Source organism: Triturus cristatus, chromosome 5_1 (genome assembly GCF_964204655.1).
Source record: "Triturus cristatus chromosome 5_1, aTriCri1.1, whole genome shotgun sequence".
Taxonomy (NCBI): domain Eukaryota; kingdom Metazoa; phylum Chordata; class Amphibia; order Caudata; family Salamandridae; genus Triturus; species Triturus cristatus.
In genome coordinates, this window is record NC_140587.1 from 939,633,787 (window position 1) to 939,658,502 (window position 24,716).

Here is a 24,716-nt window from a genome sequence, read left to right on the forward strand (position 1 = left end):
ACAGTCCAATGCAGATCATCCACTGTATGGTTAAAGCGCAAAAAATGTTCAGTGAGTTTAGTGGTACTTTTCTTGCAACGAATGTTGCTTCGGTGCTCGCCAATACGTAACTTCACTTTTCGTGTCGTCATTCCCACATATCTTAAGTCGCAAGGGCAAGTAATTAAGTATACTACATCAGCAGTATTACAATTGGTATGGCTCCTTTGCGTCCAAATTTTCCCTGCTTCCAAGGTTAAAGTTTTGGTTGTAGAAGTAAGATAACAGATACTACATGACCCGCAGGGAAAATGCCCAAAAACAGGTGGTAAGCCCCAAGCATTCAGGATAGACCTGTCAGTGGGAAAATCGGAATTACGTGGTCTAGTGTGGACAAGGGAGTCTTTTAAGCTAGTCGCTTTTTTGTACGCAAATAGAGGTTTATCCCATTTGATATTGTTGCTCTCCAAAATACGCCAATGTTTCTTGATGGACTTAGAAATAGCATTGGAGGCAACATTATAAGTTGTCACACAGGTAAGTGGAACAGTTTGAGATGGTTTGGGATAATCACAAAGTAGAGACTCACGTGGTTGGTTTCTGGCCCTCTTACAGCTAGCTTTCACGATCTTATCAGGATAACCTCTTTGGTGCAGTTTATCAGAAAGGTCCCGAGACTGCGTACGGAAATCAGACAGCTTACTACAGTTACGCCTGATCCGTAAGAACTGACCGTACGGTAAATTCTCCCGTAACGGACGTGGATGAAAGCTGGAGAATGTGAGGAGGTTGTTTTTAGCTGTAGGTTTGTGATATGTTCTGGTCAATAGCATCCCATTGACCTTGGACACAGTCACATCCAGAAAAATCATTTCATGGCTATCAAAGGAGTAAGTGAATAGCAAGTTAGGATCACGTGTGTTAATCCATGCAAAAAATTTGCGTAAGATATTCTCAGGGCCCTGCCAGACGATGAAAATGTCGTCTATGTATCTCTTCCAAAAGGAGAGATACGAAGAGAACGGATTGGTAGGGTCCAGGATATGTTTGCGTTCAAAATCGTACACATATAGTCCCGCCACACTAGGCGCAAAAGTGCTGCCCATAGAAGTCCCCGTACATTGGAGATACAGTGTACCTTGGTACTCAAAAAAATTTTGTTTCAGGGCCAATGTTGCACAATCAATCACAAAGCTTTTTGATGTTTGAAAAGTCCAATCAATAGAGTCTAGAGCTTCCCCAATGACCTTGATGGTATCGTCTTGGGGAATACTGGTGTAAAGACTCTCAATGTCCAATGATACAAGGATGGTGTTGTCATTGTCAAATGATAAATCTTGAAGGGACGCCAAAAAACTTTTTGTATCCCTCAGATAGGTGACCGTATTCTGGATTATAGGTTTTAAGAAATAATCACAGTAAATTGAAAGAGGCTCTAAAAGAGAGCCAATACCCGATACTATCGGGCGGCCTGGTGGAGGTGATATGTTCTTATGTGTCTTTGGGAGGGTATAAAAGTAGGGCACTATCCCCTTACCCTTTGCCAAAAAATCCGCTTCCTGTTTGCTGATATAACCATTGTGTTCAGCATGTTCCACCAGATTACAAATAGTGGCTTTCAACATAGGAGAGGGATCAGTAGTCAGTGGAATGTAGTTCTTAGTATTACCAAGTAGACGTTTGCATTCCAGATCATAATCAGTGCTGTTCTGAATCACGATCCCACCGCCCTTATCTGCGGGTTTGATCACGATAAGGGTATTGGATCGGAGTGACTGAAGAGCCTGAAAATCAATGGAACTCATGTTTTTAAAGGTCCCTTGGTTTTGGAAGGTTTCCACATCATTAAAAACTGCCTGTTCGAACGCAGTTATCTCCGCTGGTATTGTATGTGGTGGAGGAACAAAGGTTGATTTTAAGCGTAACCCAGTATCACTGGACTGATCTGCAAGGACTTCAGATTGATTTCTTTCAAAAAAGGATTTGAGTTTCAGTTTTCTAAAAAACTCAGATAGTTCACAATGTAACTTGAATCGGTCAAAACGTGCAGTGGGGACAAATCCTAATCCCTTTTCAAGGACATCACTCTCACTTTGAGTAAGGACTACAGAGGATAAGTTAGTAACTAAACTTGTATGTTGTTGGCTGCGCCCTTGCTGCGTGTGTTGTTCCCCATATTCTCCTCTTGTTCCCAATGGACCTGATTGCGTCCTCTTCTTCTCCCTCGTCCTCTTGTACCAGGTACCAACACTTCAGTAATTAATGCTGCTTACTGTTTTACATTAGTCTACCAGGCTAACAGTTTGCCTACCATTTTGCTCTCTTTGTAAAGTTGGTGCTGGAATGCCAGAGAGCAGTTCATTTCTTCTATAATAAAAAACTCTCTTATGCCCTGTTTTGCTTTATAAAGCTGCCTCTCGACTGTCTCTTTTCCCCTTAAAGAGGCATTCTTCTGCAGCAAAGCAGTATCAACTGCCAGCTGAAGTTCGGCTATGTGAGTCCTCTGATTTTTAGACTGTGCGGCCATGAACGCCACCATCTGCCCACAGACTGAGGTCTTGAAGGCCCCCGAACTGAAAAGAGTTCCGCTGTACCCTTATTGCCCTTAAAAAATTCTTGTATCGATTTTCTTGTGCCAATTACCCAATGTTGGTTTGAGAGAAGGAGTTGATCCATCTGCCACCTGGACCTTATCATCCTGCCCTCCTCTATTTCTATTTCCAATTTGACCAGAGAATGGTCTGAAAATGAATTGGCCCCCATTACCGACCCAGAATATTTTAAAGAACGAGAGATAAAAAAAAGTCAATGCAGGAAGCTGACCGGAATTGTCGGGAGTAGCAGGTATATTCTAGTTCTTTCCCATGGGATCTACACCATGGATCAATTAATTGGTGATCTTGCTTTATAACATCTATTACTTTTTTAGTCTTTGGCTTCAGTTGATTTTTATTTTTATTCAAAGTGTCCATTTGTCAGGATTTGAATATACTTAAAGTCCCCCCCAAAAATAATATGGACCGTAACCCATCTAAGAATCTCATTAATCCTGACCATAGATGAAGGGTCATCTATAATTGGAGCATAATAATTGACAAAATGTAGGATGTTCCCATTAAGGCTCACCGTGACCTATTGCCAACGACCATGAGGATCTCTCTGAACTTGGATAAACTCCCAGTCTAGCCCCACTAAAATATATGACTGCCATCCCTGCCGAAGCAAAAAATACTTTGGAAAAAGATTTAGGGCTAAATGTTTTGGAGTATTTGTTTTCGGGTGGGTTTCTTGAAAAAAAAAGAACTTGTGGTGAAAAAGAAGCTAGCCATTTATTATCCCTCCATACTTTTGTCTGTTCAATACTCCATTTACATTGACCGAGATTATCTGAAATTTAAAACCCATCTCTATGATTAATGCCTGAATATTGCAATGGTCCATTCAATAATCTAACTTCTCAAAACCTCTCCACTATGATTCTGCTATTTTTTTTCTTTTTTGCACCACAATCCCAACTACTCCCACACCCTCCCCACACCTTACACTCCCCTGGAGAGGGGAATTTGCCCGCAAAGCCCATCTCCACCCTCCCCAAATTGACTCCCTTGTGGGGTGCCATGAAACTGCACCCTATGTGACCCGTCCCCGCCGCCCTCAAACAACCTATCACCTTAAACTTATTCATTCTTTTTTATTTTGGAGTGGAGATTTCTCTCAGAAAATCATGAGCATCCTCTATGTTCGTGAACATATTGAACTTCCCTCTCACTAACACCCTTAACTTTGGCTGCTGAGCTATTACAGCCTGAGCGCCCTGTGCCTTAAAAAGATACAACAGTTTAACAAACTCTTTTCGCCGACGTGCAGCAACTGCAGACATATCAGCAAAAATTCAACAGTTGGAAACATCATTGATCGAAAATTGTCTCTTCTGGATTGCTTTAGACAGTATCTGCTCCTTGATGCTGTAGCCGCAAAGTTAATCAAAATTGTTTGTGGAAGTTTTGAATTCAGAAAAGGGTGTGTGGCCACCCGATGTGCTCTTGTTATAGTGAGATCTCCAGCGAATTCTGGCAGCACACTCTTCTTAATAAAAGTCACAACCCATTGGAGAGATTGGGATCCTTCACTCTCCTCTGGGACCCCCACTATACGCAGGTTTGAGCAAGTGATTCTTGAGCTCCTCAAGTTTACTCTTTAGTGGCGTTTTTTCCTTTTTTAACTAAGTTTGCCTGCATAATGTTCATTTGGCATTCAAGGTGCGTGCTCCTTGATTCCGCCTCTTACATCCTTATGAGAAAACTGCCCACTGCCTCCTCAGTCTTTGAGAAGCACTGATGAAGAGATGCTATCTCATTAGCTTGATTTGTCTTGAGCTCTCTTATCTCATCCAAAATAAGATTCAGCATGGTTTTTATGTCACATTGTATGAGAGTTCCTTCTTCTTGAGATTTTTCAGATGGCCTGCATAGGGACCCTCCAATTTCTTTCTGAATCCATGCTTGCTGACCTGCAACAGCTAGTCCTTCTTTGCTTAACAACTAGGGCTGAAGTTGTGGCGGCAGCTGTGGAAGTGAAAGAACCTGTAAGGGCAGCAGTGATGGTCACTGTAGTGGCGGTGGTGGTGGCAACTGAGCCTGTGTCTGAAAATTGACAGAAAGGCTATTCTATTTTTGAAGGGAGCTATGTCCACCTTTCCCCTCCACGGTAGCTGATTGTGCCGTTGAGGATTGATCGCTTAGCGAGGGACTAGCTTGTGACTCATCCGGAGGCCCTTGTAGTATCGCAGATGGAGCAGGAGTGGCAGTTGCCTTTGGAGAATAGCAGATAATCCTTGGTGTGTTAATGGCTTGGATTGACTATTTTCTCCTTTATAGGTTCTTGTAAAGGAGGAGATTTTCTTTTCCCTTTCCGTCCTCCTAAGCCCACACCATTGAGTCATGATTTTCTAGTGTTTTATCATGTGGGCCCGGCTCTTCCTCTGGTCTTATTCCCTTATCTGACCCTCCTTGAGCTATACTCTCCATAGCTGAAGCCCTCGCTCCAATGTCCTTTCTGGATTCTGGCGGATCCTCTTCTGAGCACACAGAACTAGAGTTTATGAAAGAGCCGGTCTGTGCTTTTTGACTGTGCTCTGCTTTTGCCGCAGCTGATGCTGCCTTCAATTGGGCTGCTCGCGTTTTCGTTTTGAGGCTCACGGCTGACTCCACCTTGACCATTAAGTTTGACAATTTTAAATGCTTTTCCATTGTCCTTCACACACGCCTTGGAGAGCTAGGACCAGCACCAGCACCAGCCAAAAGCGGCTTTGGTCTATCAGAGTCAGTCCGCAATCAAGGTCACTCCTCTGGTGTCTCCTTCTCTTATTTGCTATTTTCCTTTATAAATGTAATTATTATATTTTTTTCTGCCCTCTTTTTTACTTTGCCTTTCCCTTCCTCCTCCCCTCCACTCTTCAGCTCCAAACTTGTTGGGTTTCAAGAATAGAACGAGAGCATGTCCTTGCACTACAATTTTGAGACAGCACTATGAGCGAGGGGGGGAGGGGTCCCGAGCCATTGTCAGCATTTAGGGGGGAGAGCAACTCTCACTCTTTTTTCTTTTCAGCTCTTGCTCTTCAGCTCTTCAGCCCTTCAGCCCTCTTTTGCAGAATTAACTGATTTATGCAGCCAGCAAACTGCAGGGAAGCTCACATTTGGCCATTTCATGGACATGGCGCTTCACCGGCTCTCTTCCCGACTAAGCCAGACATCAATCATTGAGCCCCAGAGCTGCCCTTCCAAAACGCCTCCACAACCGTAACCCTTCTGTAATGCCTCCAGGCATGAAGAGCCAGGAACAAGAGCGAAATCCTGCTCGCAGCAGTCGCCAGCCGAGACATGCACGAGGCACGCCGACGAGGCACACCGCCAATTTTCTTATAGTCTCTCCACCTGGCGTGCAACTTCTCAACAATAAACTTTTAGAAAAACCATGACAAAATAAAACTAGCACTGACAATGCCAAAAGACTGGCATCGAATGCCAGACATACTGGCTTTGCTGATGCTTCTTTACTCTAGGAGTTTTTACTCTAGCAAGAAGCTGCCTTCCCTAATCTATGTTCAACCAGATGAACTCTATCAGAAAGGCTTTATTGTCCTATTCTTCCTTAACTTACGGGTTAAAATGGGCCCCATTGTTGATGGCAGCCTGGCCCACTCTTGTCCAAACAAAGATTATTCTACTACATTGATTGTATTGTGTTTTGTGGAATATACTCTGGTTCCTGTGTCACTATGTTTGTGATATATAAATATACACATATAAAAACGGTTACCATTGTCAGGCAAGGTAAAACGTAACCCTTTTCATACATCGCTTTATCATAAAGCGTCTTCTGCAGCTATTCTTATTAATAAATCTCTGTATATTCTTTAGATCAGTAAGACGATTGGCTGTACTCATGGGCATAAGGTGTTCTATGTGGAATGTTTACTGGCCACACCTACAACAGAAGAGGCTCCTACACAGCACTGTTACTTCCTGAAAACTCACTTGTTTTTTTCTCACATCCTGCAGTGAAGGACAGCCCCAAGAGACATTTAGATTGCTGTTGTGCGCTGCATAGATTGGCTATCTCCATCACTCACTCACTCACTCACTCACTCACTCACTCACTCACTAATTTATTCACCCACGCCCTCACTGAAAGTGCCTGACCGTCATAAAACAAACGCGTTTTACTTAACATAGCTTAGTACTTTGCATTACTACTGTAGACTTAATGTATCAAAGTGGATTTGATTATGAAGTAAACACCACAGTTAGTCTGCATTAAGTAACAGAAACCTGCAATTAATAGAACTGTTTGGAAATAAAAATTAGTCCCTCAGTCCCCATTTCTGCTCATATGAGTCTGCGAACATTCCCAACATGTCCACTCAAATAACGAGAATGATCCCAATAAATACATTTTTGACCTACCTTGGAGACAGGTAAGCCCATGAACATTGTGTCTTTTTTGCACACATGCATTACTGCCCCAGGTACCAGATTTGCGTAGCGCTGGATCTCGTGGACCACTGCATTGGTGTAGGGAAGGCGCGTCCTGTCCTCAAAATTGATCGGTTGATTGAGGCCTAGCACAGCATCAAGTTCATCTTTGACTTGATCTAAAGACAATTAAGAAGCTTCTGTTGTGAAAATGACCAGGGAGTTCCAGCAAATGCCAAACTAAACATAATATATTTGTTGAAGGCCTTTGCCGGGGGACCTGGCATAGTCAGTCATTACTGGGCCTTAGCTTGTGTGGTTAAGTTGATTTACCACTGGTGTCATAAGGCCTTATTACTAATAGACTCAAAAATGTATAGCCCCCAAACTTACCTTAGATATGTAACTCTCTCAAGTAAGTAATGGTGTTGGAAAAGAAGCCTTTTGCATGACTTTGTAAAGCTGTCTCACCCTGTCCTTCTATGCACTTCATGTTCCCCTGTGCATTTTCCCTCATTGAGCTCGACGATCATTCACACTGACTGAGCGTTCTCCAGTTTGAAGCGTAAAAAGCACCCAATCCATACACTGCACTGTGTTTTTTAGAAGTGTGGACTGACAGAAGAGGTAGCTTACTTCTTAGTTAAGAGTGCGGTACTTTTCAATATTACTCCTGTGAGAGGAGTGCCTCCATGCTTTTAGAGTCATGTCTGCTTGGTCCCATGTAAATTGGAGTCCTTTGCTACACGTCAATGGTGTGGAAGATGGCTCCTGTGTCTGTGCGTCTGTGAATACCTGTACACCTGGGGCTGCATAATACAAAGTACACTGTGTCCCAACAAGTGTGTGCTCTAGTTGTTTGCACGTCCAAGGCACTTCAGTGCCTAATTTGTAAAATTATAAGATCCAGGGCCTTCGTGTGTAGGCCACTGTCGCATGCACCTCCCATTGCCCCGTAAGTGCTCCTAATGACAGTACCAATACAACTACTAACCATCAAACAATACATATTACAGACCCCAAAGCTGTAAAAATGGGTTGGGCTGCATCTATTGATCATTTTGAATGAATATTGAATTAATATAAAACTGTTGTTGTGCATGCTTCTAAATTAGATGAACAGCACCACCATGTGGCGGGCTGGCATAAGTGCAGGTGTTAACATCTAGCCGGTGCCAAGCATTGAAAACCACCAGCTCAAATTAAGTACTGAGTATTACTGAAGGGGTGACAAATAATTGTGCAGTACTCTGTAATATGGATAGATCCAGTGCAAACTAAGTGGCAGCGAGATCACAACGGAATATTTCCTGAATTTCAGGAGGGCATGGAACCAGTTAAATGAGGGGATCCCTTTGTCATTGCACCGGCATTGTATTATCGACATTGGCACAATGGCAAAGAAGCTGCCAGGAGGCACACTGATTGTACGTCACAAAGAGTTGATTCAGAGCCAGTGTGCCCCTAGGAAGAAAGGAAAGGGGATTCCAGAAAACTTCCAAGCATCCCACTTTTGGCCAGTGAGGGTAGTCACTCACTTCATTCACATGTGGGGGTATCCCTGCTACCTTTCATACGGAGGCCGGGTCTCTGCCTACAGTGAAAGGCAGACTGATGGCTTCAAATAGGCTGTCTACCTTTCACTAATGCTCCGTTCAGAGTGCAGAAGAAGTTGCACCTGCACTCTGAACAGTGCATTGGCTGTAATAGAGCACACTGTCTCAGTCTTCTCCTGGCACAAACAGTTAAGGTTGCGCTGTGGCACAAAGTGGGACAGTGTGCCCCATACATAACATGGCTCTTGAACAGCGTATATGGTGAAGTTCATTGGACTCTACATATGCCTGCTTTGTGATGGGTTGCAAATGTGCATTTGGGACATTTAAACCTACACACATACACACCTCCTGTCTCCTTTGTCACAACCAGCTGTTTTTGATGGGTGGGAGCGTTAGCCCAAAGTGAAATCTAAAGAAGATGACATTGCACTGTTGAACCATTTGGCTGACAATGGATATAAAGTGTTCCAGAGTAAGTTGCAGTATTGTCAAAAAGAAGTTCTGTATCTTGGACATCACATTGAGAAGGGAGCAGGAAAGGTGTCCTCAATAAAAAATCTCGGCAATTCTGAAAATGAATCCGCCAAACACTCAGAGAGAAGTCAGGATGTTTTTGGGAATGGTGGGCTACTGTCAAAATAAATTAAGAGGATTACCTAGGCCTGAGTCTGCTGAAAGAGCGTAAGAGTGTCATTTAGAAGAACACTGAGTAGAGCTAGTGAAGAGTTACGAAGCCTTTGTAAATTATTTCATTGCACATCGGTTTAACTTTGTTTTGCCATTTGCACTAGTGGGAAGAAACAGAGAAGACTCTGCTGCTGCTATTTTCCACTCAATGTTCTAATTTTAGAGAAGTTATGGAAACTTTTAACCCTAATAGATGTAGGTTCATATTAGTAGGTGTATTAACAGCTGTCAGTAATTATTGTTTTGCTTATGAGATTGCATTCACCCACACCCTCTAATTTAGATAAGACTGGATCTAGAACCACCCCTAGAACCTAGGGTTCTACAAGTGATAGTTTGCATTCACAGGATTATATAGCTTTGCATGCGGATTCATCTAGAGCAGATTATGCTTAAAATGCCTATTTTAAATTGCTTTACGAATCTGTTGACACTATGAACCCAAAGAATTGTTATGACTGTACGTGTACGCAGCTATTTGCATCAGTGTCAGAGGAGCTTACCTATCCTTATATAGCTCTTATGTATGGTGTTAGGTGTAGCCTTCTGTTTAGTCTGTTTTATGAAAAGGAACATTTCCAATATTCGTATGCAAACCATGATTTGGTACTTAATGAAATTCCTTTGTTCAAGCACCTGAATTGTCATCATCATGCTAAGACAATGGATACAGTTAACTGTGTCCATGGTCGAATGTGACACTGGCTACGTCTTATGCTCATAGAAACAATTTGACTTGTTATCTATCTGAAGTTGAGAAGGAATTTTGGGATTTGGTACAAGACAGTAAAAGAGCAAAAGATGAAAGGGGAAATGCAGGGTGGGATGAGAGATATAAAGCACCATGGAATAAGAAAGAAGAGAAACATTGAGATTTAAGAGTTATTTCATTACTACCTATAGATTGGCAACACAAAGGGAATTTGTGTGTGAGTAGAGATAAATTCACCCTTAACACTAAATACACTGGTAGGAGTCATTGTGACCATATTTTTGAGTATGTAGGAGTTTGGCTTATGTTCTTGGATGACAAGATCCTGTTACTTCTGGAGTTTATTTTGTTTGTGGGGAGCATGCATACTTCATATTGGCCTGGGAAATGCTATAGTACATGTTATTTGTGCATAGTTTTCCCCAAGATTTATCACGTGGAACATTTTAATGATCCTGTGTGGGAAACAAAACTAAAACCAAACGAGGTAGTGGTGGCGCTGAAATTGTGGGAGACATTTTTGGTGCAATGATTCTATCTGAAGGTGTAATCTTGAATCATCTCAAAATCAGGAAATTGTCCACCATGGTAGATACATTTTCCACAAGTACAGCAGATGCCTTATTGGTTGTAGATACTGAAACGGTAGCTATGAGATCTATGGTACTGCAGAATCGTCTTGCATAACACATTCTTTTCGTGAAAGAGGGCAAAGTCTGCAGGATGTTAAAGGCCCAGTAAGGCTGCACTTACATACTTGAATTGCAACTACATACATCTAGTGTCCCCTAGCCGGCCCCAACGCAGCTTACTAGGCAAATTGATATGTCAGAGAAGGAAACACTATCATTTAGTGAAGATCACATTCAAAAACTCATTTCTGACCCAACCTTGTTTTCTACAGTCACACTTAGCAACTCTGCTAAACAGCAGAACATCTCTGACAAATTAATCAGGCTACAGAAAAAACACATCAAAGCAGAACATCATGGTAATTTCCTAGTCGAACACTTAAAAGCAGGAACTATCCCATGGGGCCTCCAAGTCAAAAATGTCCCTGTAATCTTTATTGAAGATACAGAATATAAAAAGGGTTTCAGCTACATCAGCACCAAGTGCAGCCGGGACCTGATGGTGCACTCCATTAAGACGGCACAGAGAATTTGCAAAATGGAGGAAGAGGAAATTGAAGAAAAGTTACAGGCGATTAAAGACAATCACACGCCTGTGGAGGCTAAAACGTTGATTGAAAAAAATGAAAAAGAAATTGCAGCCTTCATGGATCACACAATCAACTTTAAGGTGAACAAATTTGAGAAGGACAAGAAAGTCTTCAATGATTGAAGTTGTTTACCCATACTTGAAGGACGATTCTACTCAAAACCATACTCCAGAAGGTTTCTACCGGAGTACCAGGGAAGGTCCCAACGGAGGTTCCTGACATTTTCGGAAACCTCGTCGTCGGAATCGACAGGGGATTCCGACCCAGGAGAGGGTTCCTCCAATTACAACCAACAGAAGAAGCCTTTTTTAGGGGATGGCCAACAGAAGCCACCCGGAAGGTAAAAACAACCATGGGAGATGAAAACACGGACACAATACTACAAGTCATAAAAAACTCATCGATTATCAATCTTTCAAACATGACCCTCACTAAGGAACAAACAGAGATCTTGGAAATGGGGCTTACCTTTGTTCCGGGAGCCATCATGGACTTTGCAAAGGTCAAGATGGAAATCTTGGAACTCTTTCGGAAGATACGCCTGAGAACATTTTTTATGGTCAAGGAAGACATTACAAGACCAGAAGTGTCTGGACTATGTAACAAATCCATGTTTTGCCCTCCAACATACAGCATACCCAAGAACATCATTTCATTTGAACATGCGTTATTGTCTTCCCTCAATGTACTGTAAAAAAAGCGGGGCTATATCAAGATAAACATCTAGTAAGACCATTAGAAAGCCATTTCTGCACTGAAGGACCAACAAGTAGCAGTTATCAAGCCAGCCGATAAAGGTGGGGCAGTAGTAATCTGGTTCCAGCAGGCTTATCTAGCAGAAGGAAGAAGCAATGTATAGAATGCACTATGATAACGATGGATCCCACAGGACCCTACCAACGATGTTGCACATGAAATTCTGAACGTAGTCATGCAGGGTATTGATCATAGCATACTAGGGCCGAAGGAATCGGAGTCTTTGATAAAAAAGCACCCAAGGACCCCTGAACTTTACTTTCTCCCTAAGGTGCATAAGGATGCAACCAATCCGCCCAGTCGTCCCATCGTGTCTAGATGCAACTCCATTCTGGCACCAGTATCCAAATATGTTGATGTTTTCCTAAAACCATTCCTCCAAGAAGTTCCATCGTACCTACGTGACACCATGGATTTTATAAACAAGATTGAAGGCTTTCCTTTTGACCCAGATGTACATTTATTAGTCACGATGGATGTATCATCCTTATATACACAGATCCCCCAGCAAGACCGACTCAAGGCTATGGAGTCATTTTTGGAATCGAGACCCAAACCACACTGGGTACCTACAGAGTTCATTTTAAAATTGGCATCAATATCATTACGGCAGTACTTTTTCACATTTGCTGATGAATTCTTCGTCCAAATCAAAGGGACCGCCATGGGGTGTCCCTTTGCACCGGAGATGGCAGTGTTGTATATGGCTAAATATGAACGACTATTTGTGTACCAGAATAATCCTTACATTGCCCACATCAAACAATGGTATAGATACAATGATGATGTATGGTGCCTGTGGGAGGGGCCTGAAACAACTTTTAAGGAATTCCCCACATGGTTGAATGCAGCCCAAATATCAAATTCAGTTTGGAATATAGCAACAAGAACCTTCCATTTTTGGATGTCAATGTAAAAACATCACCAAGCGGATTGATTACCACGCTCCACACAAAGCCTACAGACAAAAACAAGGCTATCCACTATCGGAGCTACCACCCTTCAAACGTCAAGTACAATTTGCCCTACAGGCAATTTTTGCGCATTTGGCGCAATTGTTCGAGATGTGAGGACTTTGAGCTACATGCTGAGTCCCTGGTCAAGAAACTTATGGACAGAGGGTACCCAAATAAACTATTGAAACATTCGCTAAAAAGAGCATGGTTTACTCCGAGGAAGCATTTGTTGACAAAGAAAATCAAGACTCCAACTGAACACGTTGTCTGCGTGTCTACGTTCGGCCTTCACACAAATCCCATGAAAATGATCATATGCAGTAACTGGCATCTAATTGAAGGAACTATGCCAAACGTAGGGCTTCCACTATTTGCCCTTAAAAAGAACCGAATATTGGACAAGAAATCATCAGTTCAGCAGGAACTCCAAAAAAACGAGCCACGCTCCACACAATGCCAAATCTCCAACCCATACAAGGTCACCACAAGTGTGGAACATGTTCGGCCTGTGATTCCACAGTGGAAGGAACTATGTTTACTGATTGGCAAAGACATTGGCCCCACAATGAGTTCACGAACTGCAAATCCAGGAACGTGGTGTATGCTATTACATGTCCGTGTAAAAAGACTTATATTGGAAAAACCAGCCAACAAGTACGACAGCACATTGTGCAACACCGCTCCTGCCTTAAGAATAACATCATGACTGCGCCTATGGTTGAACACTTTGTGTCCCTGAAGCATACATACAATGATTTTAAATGGACTGTTCGGTTTCTGATAAAGAGGAACAACCAAAGAGGAGGTGACCCTGAAGTGCTGTTGGCCCAGAGAGAAGCGTTTCTCATTATGAAATTTGTTACAGCGCTGCATGGGTTAAACAAACTTTCTGAAATTGCAAAACTCTAGCCGAGAAGTCCGCCATAGAAAACTAAAACTACATGATCCACAATGCACGTAGATCACATGACCCGCGGGTCTCCAACCGGGTCAATAAGTCAGCAGGTTTCAGACCGCCTCTCGCCAACTCCAGATATGATTTTCAGCGTGATGGATTTTCACACACGGTCTCGCCCCCGCTACTAATCACAGGCAATTGATAATCTTCATGCATAGACGCACGACGGATTGAAGCTCGGCTCGAGAATGTAACAACGAGCCATTGTTTTTATTTACAGGAACGTGCAACATATAGGTGCTTACGGAGCCCATTCAGGCCATTTAAACAGCAATACAGAGACGGGTAGGCAGTCACAAAGGTTACAGGCAGTTTGATTTTTCAGACGCTGCTTGACTAAAACACAATACATGAAGATTCAAACTATCAAACTTATTCTTTTAGAATTCGAGCAACTGAGAGACCTCATTATGATAACACACAGAGAGTTTGCCCTAACTAGAGCCCGCAAGGTAGTAACAAGCATTTTTCCTTAATGGTAGTACACTAAGGTGGCCTCAACACTAGAGGGATTCTGACAATGTTTTCACTTATTGCAGCCCCTTTCCATCAGAGGAACACTGTCCTCTACAATAGCTGATTAATCCAACACTATATACAGGTACATAAAAAACACACTAATTGGCATTGAACGTTTTTTGTGACAGTAAACATGATTGGGACCGATACCACATGATTGTTTGATTGTTTGTTTTTTATTTTAGAGCCCACGGCCAGGTCTGAGTCCTGAGGAGAACCCTAAAACCACTAGGGGTTCGAAACACGTTGACTTTTGGAGAACTGGGTATTCTTGACGGGGTGTGCCATAAGGGAATTAACTTAATTATTCCGCCTTTTAGGCAACACCCAGATAAATGTGTGTAACCCCATTTCTCACTCACAGGCAGGATATTATACAGTAGCCCTGAAAGGAGACAATGTCCGCCTAGTGTTCAATTCCTAAGTTAGGACTGGTCAATGACTTTGTGCCTGTATATGTTATTTTTGTTGTATGAGTATCTCACTTGAATGTCTCCTGTCAATGTTACACAAATCTGTTGTGTTGTATAGTTTGAATTTGATTATGTGTTAAAATGAGTTTTGTATGTCGCTATTCCAACTAAGTGTTGTCCATTCTAAGACATGCATAATTGAGTTGTTTTTTGTAAAACATATTACAAATTAAGCTGAATAAAGCTGAGGCGCCTTTGAATTGCTGGTCTAAGGCGTCCATTAAACTCATGGCAATAGTCTTCCTGGACACTCCCACTTGTTTACAAGCACTTACATACTTGACAAGAGTAAAGAGTTGAAATACATGAAGAACATTACTGACCTGAAGAATGATTTGAAAGAGTTAGATGCTAGAGGTTCTTGGGAAGACGGTGAAAATTGATTTGCCGCAGTAGGCAGATAGTTGGAAACCTGGGAAGTGGAATGCCAGTTGCTATTTTAAGGCCCCTTGCAATAATTGCTCTTTGTGCAATATTTCTGGTCATGATCTTTAAGGAAATAAGAGTTGGAAAATAAATAAAGCAGATGTGGAACTAGAGGAGAGTCAGTGTAAAAACTATGATGACATGAACCAAGCCTGGCTGAAGACGGCTGAAATGCCAGAAACCGGTCCTAGGAAGCTTGTTTCCGGTCCATTGAAGGCATGGCTTGGCAGTTCGGGCTGGACCGTTCCCATGAGGCACAGGGTCAGACTGATTTGCATATGGCCATGTCTGAACTGGGGTGGCAGAGTGGGCTAAAGAACGGTGATGGATTAAACCCAGATCAGTTGACTGGGGGTGAGTGCTTGCAATGCTCAACACTCTGTCTATCATTTCCTTTGGTTTTGCTTTGTTCGCCATAAGTTGGCAGGGTATGCTCAGACGTGAGTCCCTTGCTCACTTTGCCACTGGATTCAAGCAAGCCTGGCTGAAGACGGCTGAAATGCCAGAAACCGGTCCTAGGAAGCTTGTTTCCGGTCCAGGGAAGACATGGCTTGGCAGTTCGGGCTGGACTGTTCCCATGAGGCACAGGGTCAGACTGATTTGCATATGGCCATGTCTGAACTGGGGTGGCAGAGTGGGCTAAATAACGGTGATAGATTAAACCCAGATCAGTTGACTGGGGGTGAGTGCTTGCAATGTTCAACACTCCGTCCATCATTTCCTTTGGTTTGGCTTTGTTCGCCATAAGTTGGCAGGGTATGCTCAGACGTGAGTCCCTTGCTCACTTTGCCACTGGATTCAAGCAATCCTGGCTGAAGACGGCTGAAATGCCAGAAACCGGTCCTAGGAAGCTTGTTTCCGGTCCAGGGAAGACATGGCTTGGCAGTTCGGGCTGGACTGTTCGCATGAGGCACAGGGTCAGACTGATTTGCATATGGCCATGTCTGAACTGGGGTGGCATATTGGGCTAAAGAACAGTGATGGATTCAACCCAGATCAGTTGACTGGGGGTGAGTGCTTGCAATGTTCAACACTCCGTCCATCATTTCCTTTGGTTTTGCTTTGTTCGCCATAAGTTGGCAGGGTATGCTCAGACGTGAGTCCCTTGCTCACTTTGCCACTGGATTCAAGCAAGCCTGGCTGAAGACGGCTGAAATGCCAGAAACCCGTCCTAGGAAGCTTGTTTCCGGTCCAGTGAAGACATGGCTTGGCAGTTCGGGCTGGACTGTTTCCATGAGGCACAGGGTCAGACTGATTTGCATATGGCCATGTCTGAACTGGGGTGGCAGAGTGGGCTAAAGAACGGTGATGGATTAAACCCAGATCATTTGACTGGGGGTGAGTGCTTGCAATGTTCAACACTCCGTCCATCATTTCCTTTGGTTATGCTTTATTATACAGTAGCCCTGATAGGAGACAATGTCCGCCTAGTGTTCAATTCCTAAGTTAGGACTGGTCAGTGACTTTGTGCTTGTATATGTTATTTTTGTTGTATGAGTATCTCACTTGAATGTCTCCTGTTAATGTTACACAAATCTGTTGTGTTGTATAGTTTGAATTTGATTATGTGTTAAAATGAGTTTTGTATGTCGCTATCCAACTAAGTGTTGTCCATTCTAAGACATGCATAATTGAGTTAGATTGTTTTTTGTAAAAAATATTACAAATTAAGCTGAATAAAGCTGAGGCGCCTTTGAATTGCTGGTCTAAGGCGTCCATTAAACTCATGGCAATAGTCTTCCTGGACACTCCCACTTGTTTACAAACACTTACATACTTGACAAGAGTAAAGAGTTGAAATACATGAAGAACATTACTGACCTGAAGAATGATTTGAAAGAGTTAGATGCTAGAGGTTCTTGGGAAGACGGTGAAAATTGATTTGCCGCAGTAGGCAGATAGTTTGAAACCTAGGAAGTGGAATGCCAGTTTCTATTTTAAGGCCCCTTGCAGTAATTGCTTTTTGTGCAATATTTCTGGTCATGATCTTTAAGGAAATAAGAGTTGGAAAAGAAATAAAGCAGATGTGGAACTAGAGGAGAGTCAGTGTAAAAACTATGATGACATGAACCATCTGTAAGAGTCCAGATAAAAATTATGAAATCCATAAGGTTTTGATTGATCATCTTAGTCGAATCACATGTTGGTTGTGATGGCCAAACCTGCCATTAGAGGGGAATTAGAGAAGTGCAATTTAGACTCCACCCTTACACGTCACTAAAGTGTGAGCCATATACGTGCACTTGACACCATACTTACTGTCTGCCTTAACTTTATTAACGTGTGTGAAGCTTTTAAACGCATTACTGAAATGTATTCACCGTAGAAACTAGAGATTCATATATGATTGTATATGAATGTTTAGCTTAAACATGAAGATATGTAATGTTGGGGGCGTGGTTTGGACGCCGATCGGGATGGCGGCGTGAGCCTGCAGCTCCGTGCCTAATCCCCGATATTTCTCCTGAACTCCGGCCAAAACGCGCCGCAGCTGGCGCGAACCTGTTGCGTTGAGCACCGGGACGACGGTGGACGCCGCGCACGAGACGGCGGGGGCCCAGGCGAGGGGCTGGAGCCGGGACACGGAGCGGGACGAACGGCGTATGCTGCACAAGATGGCGGCGGCCCCAGATGGAGCAGAGTAAACGGCCCCAGACGGAGGCTGGTGACCAAGGAGCAGCCGGCCGATGGTGTAGCGGAGCGGGGCTGGTCGCCTGTTGCCCGGGGCTCCGGGACCACGGTGTTGGGGTGCAGCGCTCTCCGCCGTAGCGGCGACGACGGCTCCTGCCGGCCCCTCCCCCCTCGGGGCACCCGATACAGACTACGGAGGGGACAGCGGAGCCGGCGCTGGACACCGGAGCAGGGCGCCTGCCCGCTGGCGAATGCGGCCGCTGGGCTGCGGAGGGGGCAAGAGAGCGAGAGCGAGAGCGGCGGAGGAGCTGCCGGACGACTCGCGCCCATTGGTGGTGGCGGATGGTGATGGCGGCCTGAAGAGATAGCGGCGCTGGGCCGCGGGAGCGCTGCGGAGCGGTGAGCCCGAGGACCGCGTGGAGGCGCCCTCCCCCCGGAGGTGAGGCTGACCCATTGGGGTGAACTGAGTGGGAGCGACCCCGGCGCTGGAGCAGGAAGGTGGTGAGCCCACGCTGTGCGCTGTCGTTGGGTGAAGCCGCGGAGGACCCGTGCGCTGGTGGCGGGTGGCCTTGGCGCGAGGACGACCGACTGGCTGCGAGCCGGGGGGCCCTGAGCTGCTGGGCTGCCGGGCCCTGGGGGAGCGGACTGCCCCGAGGAGTGCACTGAGAACGGGGAGCGGGTGCCGGGCCCTGCCTCTTCGCTCCCGGAGTGGACGGACGGCGACATAGATCTGCCTGCTGGTGGGGCCCTGAACTGGAGCTGGGGCAGGGCGGGATGGCCACGAAGGGTGTCGCGCTGCATGTGCCCCCTAGGCACGACCGGGCGGCGGAATCGGCCGCAGATGGAGGACCCCAAGATGACCCGGGGGACACAGCGCAGGAACGGCGCTTAAACAAACGGCTGGATGGGATCCTGGAGGCCATCACGGCGACCAAGGAGGCCTTGCATCAGGACATAGCGCAGGTTGCTACTGGGCTGGGACTCTTACGGGCCGATCATGCCAAACTGGCGGACAGAGTCAAAGACAACGAGGTGGCGATCCGGGAGCTCAAGCCGGCGGCGGCGACCGCAGAACGCAAAATCGCTGAGATCCTGGGTCGTTTGGCGACGCTGGAGAGGCGAGCGGAAGACGCCGAAGGACGCAATCGGAGAAATAACGTGAGGGTGGTGGGACTGCCGGAAAAAGTTGAAGGGGATGACGCCGTGGCATACATGGAGGACTGGTTCAGAAAGACCGTGGCCCCGGAGGGCCTCTCCCCCTTCTTCTCCCTGGAGCGGGCGCATAGGGTCCCGGCTCGCCCGCCGGCGCAGGGCCGCCCTCCCAGACCCATGTTGGTCAGGCTTTTGCATTATAGAGACAGGGACCTGCTGATCCAGAAGGCGCGTGCAAATGGCCCCTTCCAGGTGGCTAACAGCTCGGTCACGGTGTTCCCAGACTACACGCAGGAGGTACAGAAGAACAGGGCCTCCTTTCTGGCCGTAAAAAAGGAACTACGGATCGAGGGCCTACAGTACTCCCTGCTGTTCCCAGCGAAACTGCGGGTAATACTGAGCGGGACGACCCACTTCTTTCAGACCCCTGAGGAAGCGTGGACATGGCTGGAGTCGTATCGGGCGGGCACGGCCCGGGGAAGGACGGAGGAAAAAGGGAGGCAGAAACCGGCCCAAGTGCGGAAATCTCAACGTATCCGCAAGCGCAACAAACTTCAGAGAGCGGAGCGGGATGGACAGATGGCGGACGACAGGCGGAGGGCGCTGGCAGCGACGGCGATCATAACGGGCTCTCAAGGGGAGCAAACTTCAGTGGGCTCGGAGTCTGGCGAGGAGGCCGGGCAGTCCGGCGGAGAGATGTCGGAGGTTGACAGCTCCGGGGGGCCGGTGGTCACCCCACAGACGGCGGATGGACTCTTTAACGGGTGATGCGGAGGGTGGGGCCACATTGGTGATTCCGGGTTCTGACTGGGGGTCCCGGTGCTCGATGGACTTGCAGGTATGGTGGTGAGACATGCGGGGGATGCTGGGTGCGGGGCGGGGGGCTTGGCCTGCCCTAGGTCGGTTCTGACCACCCTCGAACGGCCCTTAAGGCTTTCTGTGGAGACGACCACAGAGTAGGGAAGGTTTGGTGGGTTGTAGGTTTGGATGGGGGCTGATAGTGCGTTATTAGGTCCTGTTCTGGGGAGTGGGTGGGGGGGAGTTTGTGGGGTTGTTCTGGTTGCGGGGTTCTATTGCGCTGCTGTAGGTGGGCCGGGGATGTTGGTGTGCGGGGGGGGTACTGGTTGCAATGGGGACATTACCTAATCTGAAATGCCTCACGTGGAATGTTCGTGGCCTCCGCACTATGTCAAGACGCCACAAGGTCCATGCCCATTTGGTGAGGCGAGGCATACAAATCGCACTCCTGCAGGAAACTCACTTAACCCAACAGGAACTCACTGCGCTGCAGAGGAGGTGGCGTGGCCAGGTGTTTGGGACTACATGCTCAGCGTTTGCCAGGGGAGTGTTGATATGGGTGTGGGCGGGAATCCCATTTCAGGCTACGACTCAGTTGGTGGACCCGGGGGGTAGATTTGTGGTGGTGGGAGGGAAGCTCTATGGTCAGGATATGGCCTTATGCAGTATATATGCCCCCAACACGGATCAGGCCCGCTTTTTTGTTAGTTTGACGGGTTCCTTGGCGCACTTCCTGGCGGGCCCCATATTGATAGGAGGGGACTTCAACTCGATCACTGATGTAGCACTGGACCGGTCGCATCCGCCACTGGCTGACTCGCCGGTGCGCCGATTAGCGGCGCACAGGGCGGACTGGCAGGAGAGGTGGGGGCTGATAGATGTGTGGAGGGAGCAGCATCCGGGACACAGGGACTATTCCTTCTTCTCCGCGTTACACGCGCTCCACGTTAGGATAGATGCTATGTTGTGCAGCAGGGACTTGGCGCCCGTGATGGCCCACACGGAGAACCTCACTAGAACTATATCGGACCACAACCCGCTGCTGTTGACGTTGCAGTGGCGGCGGCCGAGATCGGCGGTCCCGACATGGCGCTTGAGGCCAGAGGCATTGGAAGATCCAGTGTTTGGCGATGCGGTCAAGCGGGGCGTAGAGCAGTACTTTACGGAGAATGAGGGTTCAACGGCCACGAGGGCGATGGAATGGGACGCCATGAAGGTGGTGACCAGGGGAGTTTGCATGGGAACCTTTGCGAATGTGAGGACTACTATCCTGACGGCTCTGGAGAAGGCGGAAGGGGTGTTGAGGGAGCTGGAGCAGCGTAGGCCTGAGCGACCAGAGTTGCAGGACAGGCTGCTTGAGGCGAAGGAGGTGGTAGCGACGGAAACCGAGCGGCTGCGGGGCTTTGACTACAAGCGGTATCTCGTCAGAGTGCATGCGGAACGGGACAAGGTAGGAACGCTACTGGCTAGACTAGCGAACCCGGAACCCCGGGGCTGTCCGGTTCTCAGTATTAGAACGGAGACGGGGGAGATGGTTTACTCGCAGGGGGCGGTGCTCCAGCGGTTCAGGTCATACTATTCGGTCCTCTATGAGAGCCAGTTGGGGGTGGAGAACTCCGAGATTACTGATTATCTGGCGACTCTTTGCCTCCCCCGGGTAGTTGCGGAAACTGCGATGGTGCTGGGAGGCCCCATTACGCTGCAGGAGATTCGGGTGGCTATTAAGCAGATGGCCAGAAACAAAACGCCGGGGGTGGATGGCCTGCCGATCGAATTCTACGCGCAGTTCGTGGATGCCTTGGCGCCCAGGCTCTTGCTGGTCTACACTGAGGCCATGGAGCTGGGGAGACTCCCACAGTCGATGAGGGAGGCCTTGGTGGTGCCGTTGTTGAAGCCCGGCAGGGATGCCTTGGATGTGACGTCATATAGACCTTTGTCTATGCTGACGGTCGACTACAAAATATTGAGTCGCATATTAGCCACTAGATTATTACCGCACATGACCAAACTGGTTCACGGGGACCAAGCCGGTTTTATCCCCACCAGGAGCACAGCCTGGAATATTCGCCGCCTGGTCCGTATCATGGATAACGTCTGGGACCCAGCACAGCGGCCGGCAGTGCTCGCCGTGGACATCGAAAAGGCTTTCGATAGCCTCGAATGGGGATACCTCGACGCGGTGCTCGAGAAGTCCGGCCTGGGGGAGGGGTTCGGACGTTGGACACGGGTCCTTTACTCCTTCGCTACGGCCAGGGTGCGGCTGGGAGCGGTCGTGTCCGCAGCATATCCAGTACGCAGGGGCACACGGCAGGGTTGCTCGTTATCTCCCCTGCTGTTCGCCTTGGCGATGGAGCCTTTGGCGGCGCAAGCGCGGACAGGAGCGGTGTACGGCGGGGTTCGTTGTGGGGAGGAGGAACATCATATATCCCTGTACGCGGATGACCTCCTGCTGTACCTGGAGGACTCCGGGGATGCCTTGGAAGGGGCTGTGGAGATGCTCTCGCGCTTTGGCGAGCTCTCGGGCCTCAGGGTCAACTGGACCAAAACCTGCGTTTTCCCGCTGCGGGCAGAGGTCCCGTATTGCCCTCCCACTCGGGATGTGGTATGGGAAGCTAAATGCTTTACTTACCTGGGAGTCCGGATATACCACGATGTCGAAAATCTCTTGGACGGTAATGTAGGGCGTTGCATAAGGGCTTTGAGGGGGTGCATGGCCTTTTGGGCTGCCCTCCCGCTCTCGGTGCTGGGCCGGGTCGCGTTGCTGAAGATGGTGGCTCTGCCCCGACTGCTCTATTACTTCCGCACACTGCCGATATGGATCCCGCAGAGGATCTTTAAAGAATTGAGGTCGCAGATCATCAGCTTCCTATGGGGGACGGGACGGCGACGGGTAGCTCTGACAGTTCTGATGCGGCCTAAACTGGAGGGGGGACTGGCGGTCCCCGATTTTGAATTATACTACCTGGCGGCGCAGCTACAAGTGCTGACACAGAATGTGGCCAGGGTATTCCGGGGCCCGGAGCCGGGACGAGGGACGGGCATCCAGAGACATGTCCTGTCTTACATAGTCATGCAACAGAAGTTAGACCTGAGAGATTTGTCCATCGAGGAGCGGACTCTCCGGCTATGCTGGCAGAGGGGCATGCGGAGAGCAAAGACGGTGAGACCTTATGCACCGGAGATCCCGCTGGGGATGCTGACGGCGCTGCCGCATGGAGGCGACTGGTCCCCGCTAGCGGAGTGGGAGGAGCTGGGGTTGCAGATGGTGGGGGACCTCTATATAGATGGGGCGCTGGCCCCCTTCGGGGCTTTGCAGGAGCAGTTTGGCCTCCCGGATGGGAGTTATCTCCTGCACGCGGCGGTGAGCGCGGCAATACAAAAACACTGGAGAAAGGGGCTGGAGGAGCCCACTGTGGCACTAACCTGCCAGTACGTGGCAATGGCGGCGGGCACGATCAAGGCGGTGACATGCCTACAGGCTAGACTGCTGCAGGAGGGGTTGGAGCCGCTTGCGGCACTGAAGGAGCGGTGGGAGGAAAGCATAGGCAAACCCATTCCGGACACGATCTGGAGCCACGTCCTGCGGAGGACATGGAAGGGTAGCGGGAATGCCCGCTTTCAGCAGGTGCACTTCTTCATCGTTCACAGGGCGTATTTGACCCCGGGAAAGATTAGCCGGCACTTTAAGGTGCAGGAGGCCGCTTGCCCGCGCTGCCTCACACTGGGAGCTGAACTAGAGCATATGCTGTGGGGGTGCCCGAAACTCGGGTCGTACTGGGCTGAGGTGGGAGAGATCTTGAATACTGCGACGGATAGGGAGGTCGAGTTTGATATGGGGGCGTGCCTGCTGCTCTGGTTCCCTCACACAGCAAAGACAAAAGTGACGAGTAAATTTATTGACTTGGGGCTTATGTTGGCTCAGAGAGAGATTACGTGGCACTGGAAGTCCCGGGAGGGCCCATCAATCGGGCGGTGGCTCTCCGAGTTATTAAAATGGTCTAGATGTGAGAGTGAAGTCAGACGGCGCCAAGCGATTAAGGCGGACAATGAAAAGGGGTTAGAGTGGGTGAGGGCATGGGAGCAGATCGAGCAGGCCCTGCAGGATTGCCGGCTCGAGCGGGCGGAACGGGAGCGTGAGGAGAACGGAGTTCCTTGAGGCTGAGGACAATAGATGTAACCCTGATAGCTGGCACGACTTAGAGTTAGGGACCACTGGAGGGGCCCGCAACAGCAGCAGTTGGAGGGGGTGGGATGGGAGGGGGGGGAGTTCCTGAGGTGGGAGGGTAATGCTATATTGTGTTGGATGAGGAATGTAGCTGTTGGGACAGAAAAGCAGAGGCTCCCATGGGGCATGATCCAGGCACCGCTGTGAGGCGGTAGTTGTGTTACATTGCTTAACTGTCTATATATGCCGCCCGGCCCCCGGGATGTGGGCTGAATGGCTGTGTGCATTGCTAAACCGCAGAATATGACCGGAGATTGTAGGGGGTGCCGGTTGCCCCGATGGTTATGTTGCTGAAAATGTTGCAATAAAAAACATGTTTTAAAAAAATGAAGATATGTAATGTTCATTCATATTTACACCTGTGTTTCACGTTATATTGCATTTATTTCGAAAATGACTTTGTATACGTAACCATAAACTCATTTATTCACATTATGCATTTAGTTATATGTGCACGGATAATCATATATGCGAAGTGCACATTGAAATTCTTGACTAAAGTTAGCCTAACTGAAGGCCTTAATTTTGAAATGTATTTTGCTTGGTTAGCATGATCCTTCTTTTCCTGGTGCGTTCTCATTATTTCATAGCTAGTGAAAGGATTATTGTTGTATTATTGATAGTGAGGCCTGAGAAGAGAAATTTTGGCAAGAACGTGTAGGCCAAATGAACAGAAGAAGCCTCCTATT

General features: G+C 47.5%; 1 protein-coding gene across 2 annotated transcripts in view; it reads right to left on the reverse strand.

The window, feature by feature from the left end:
* LOC146832701 (cytochrome P450 2J5-like) overlaps nt 1-24,716 on the reverse strand; it is a 323,369-nt gene that overhangs the window by 89,751 nt on the left and 208,902 nt on the right. For both annotated transcript variants that reach the window (XM_085605996.1, XM_085605995.1), the window contains exon 7: nt 6,945-7,132. In XM_085605996.1, coding sequence (XP_085462122.1) covers nt 6,945-7,132 — 188 coding nt within the window. The remainder of the gene's footprint in view (nt 1-6,944; nt 7,133-24,716) is intronic.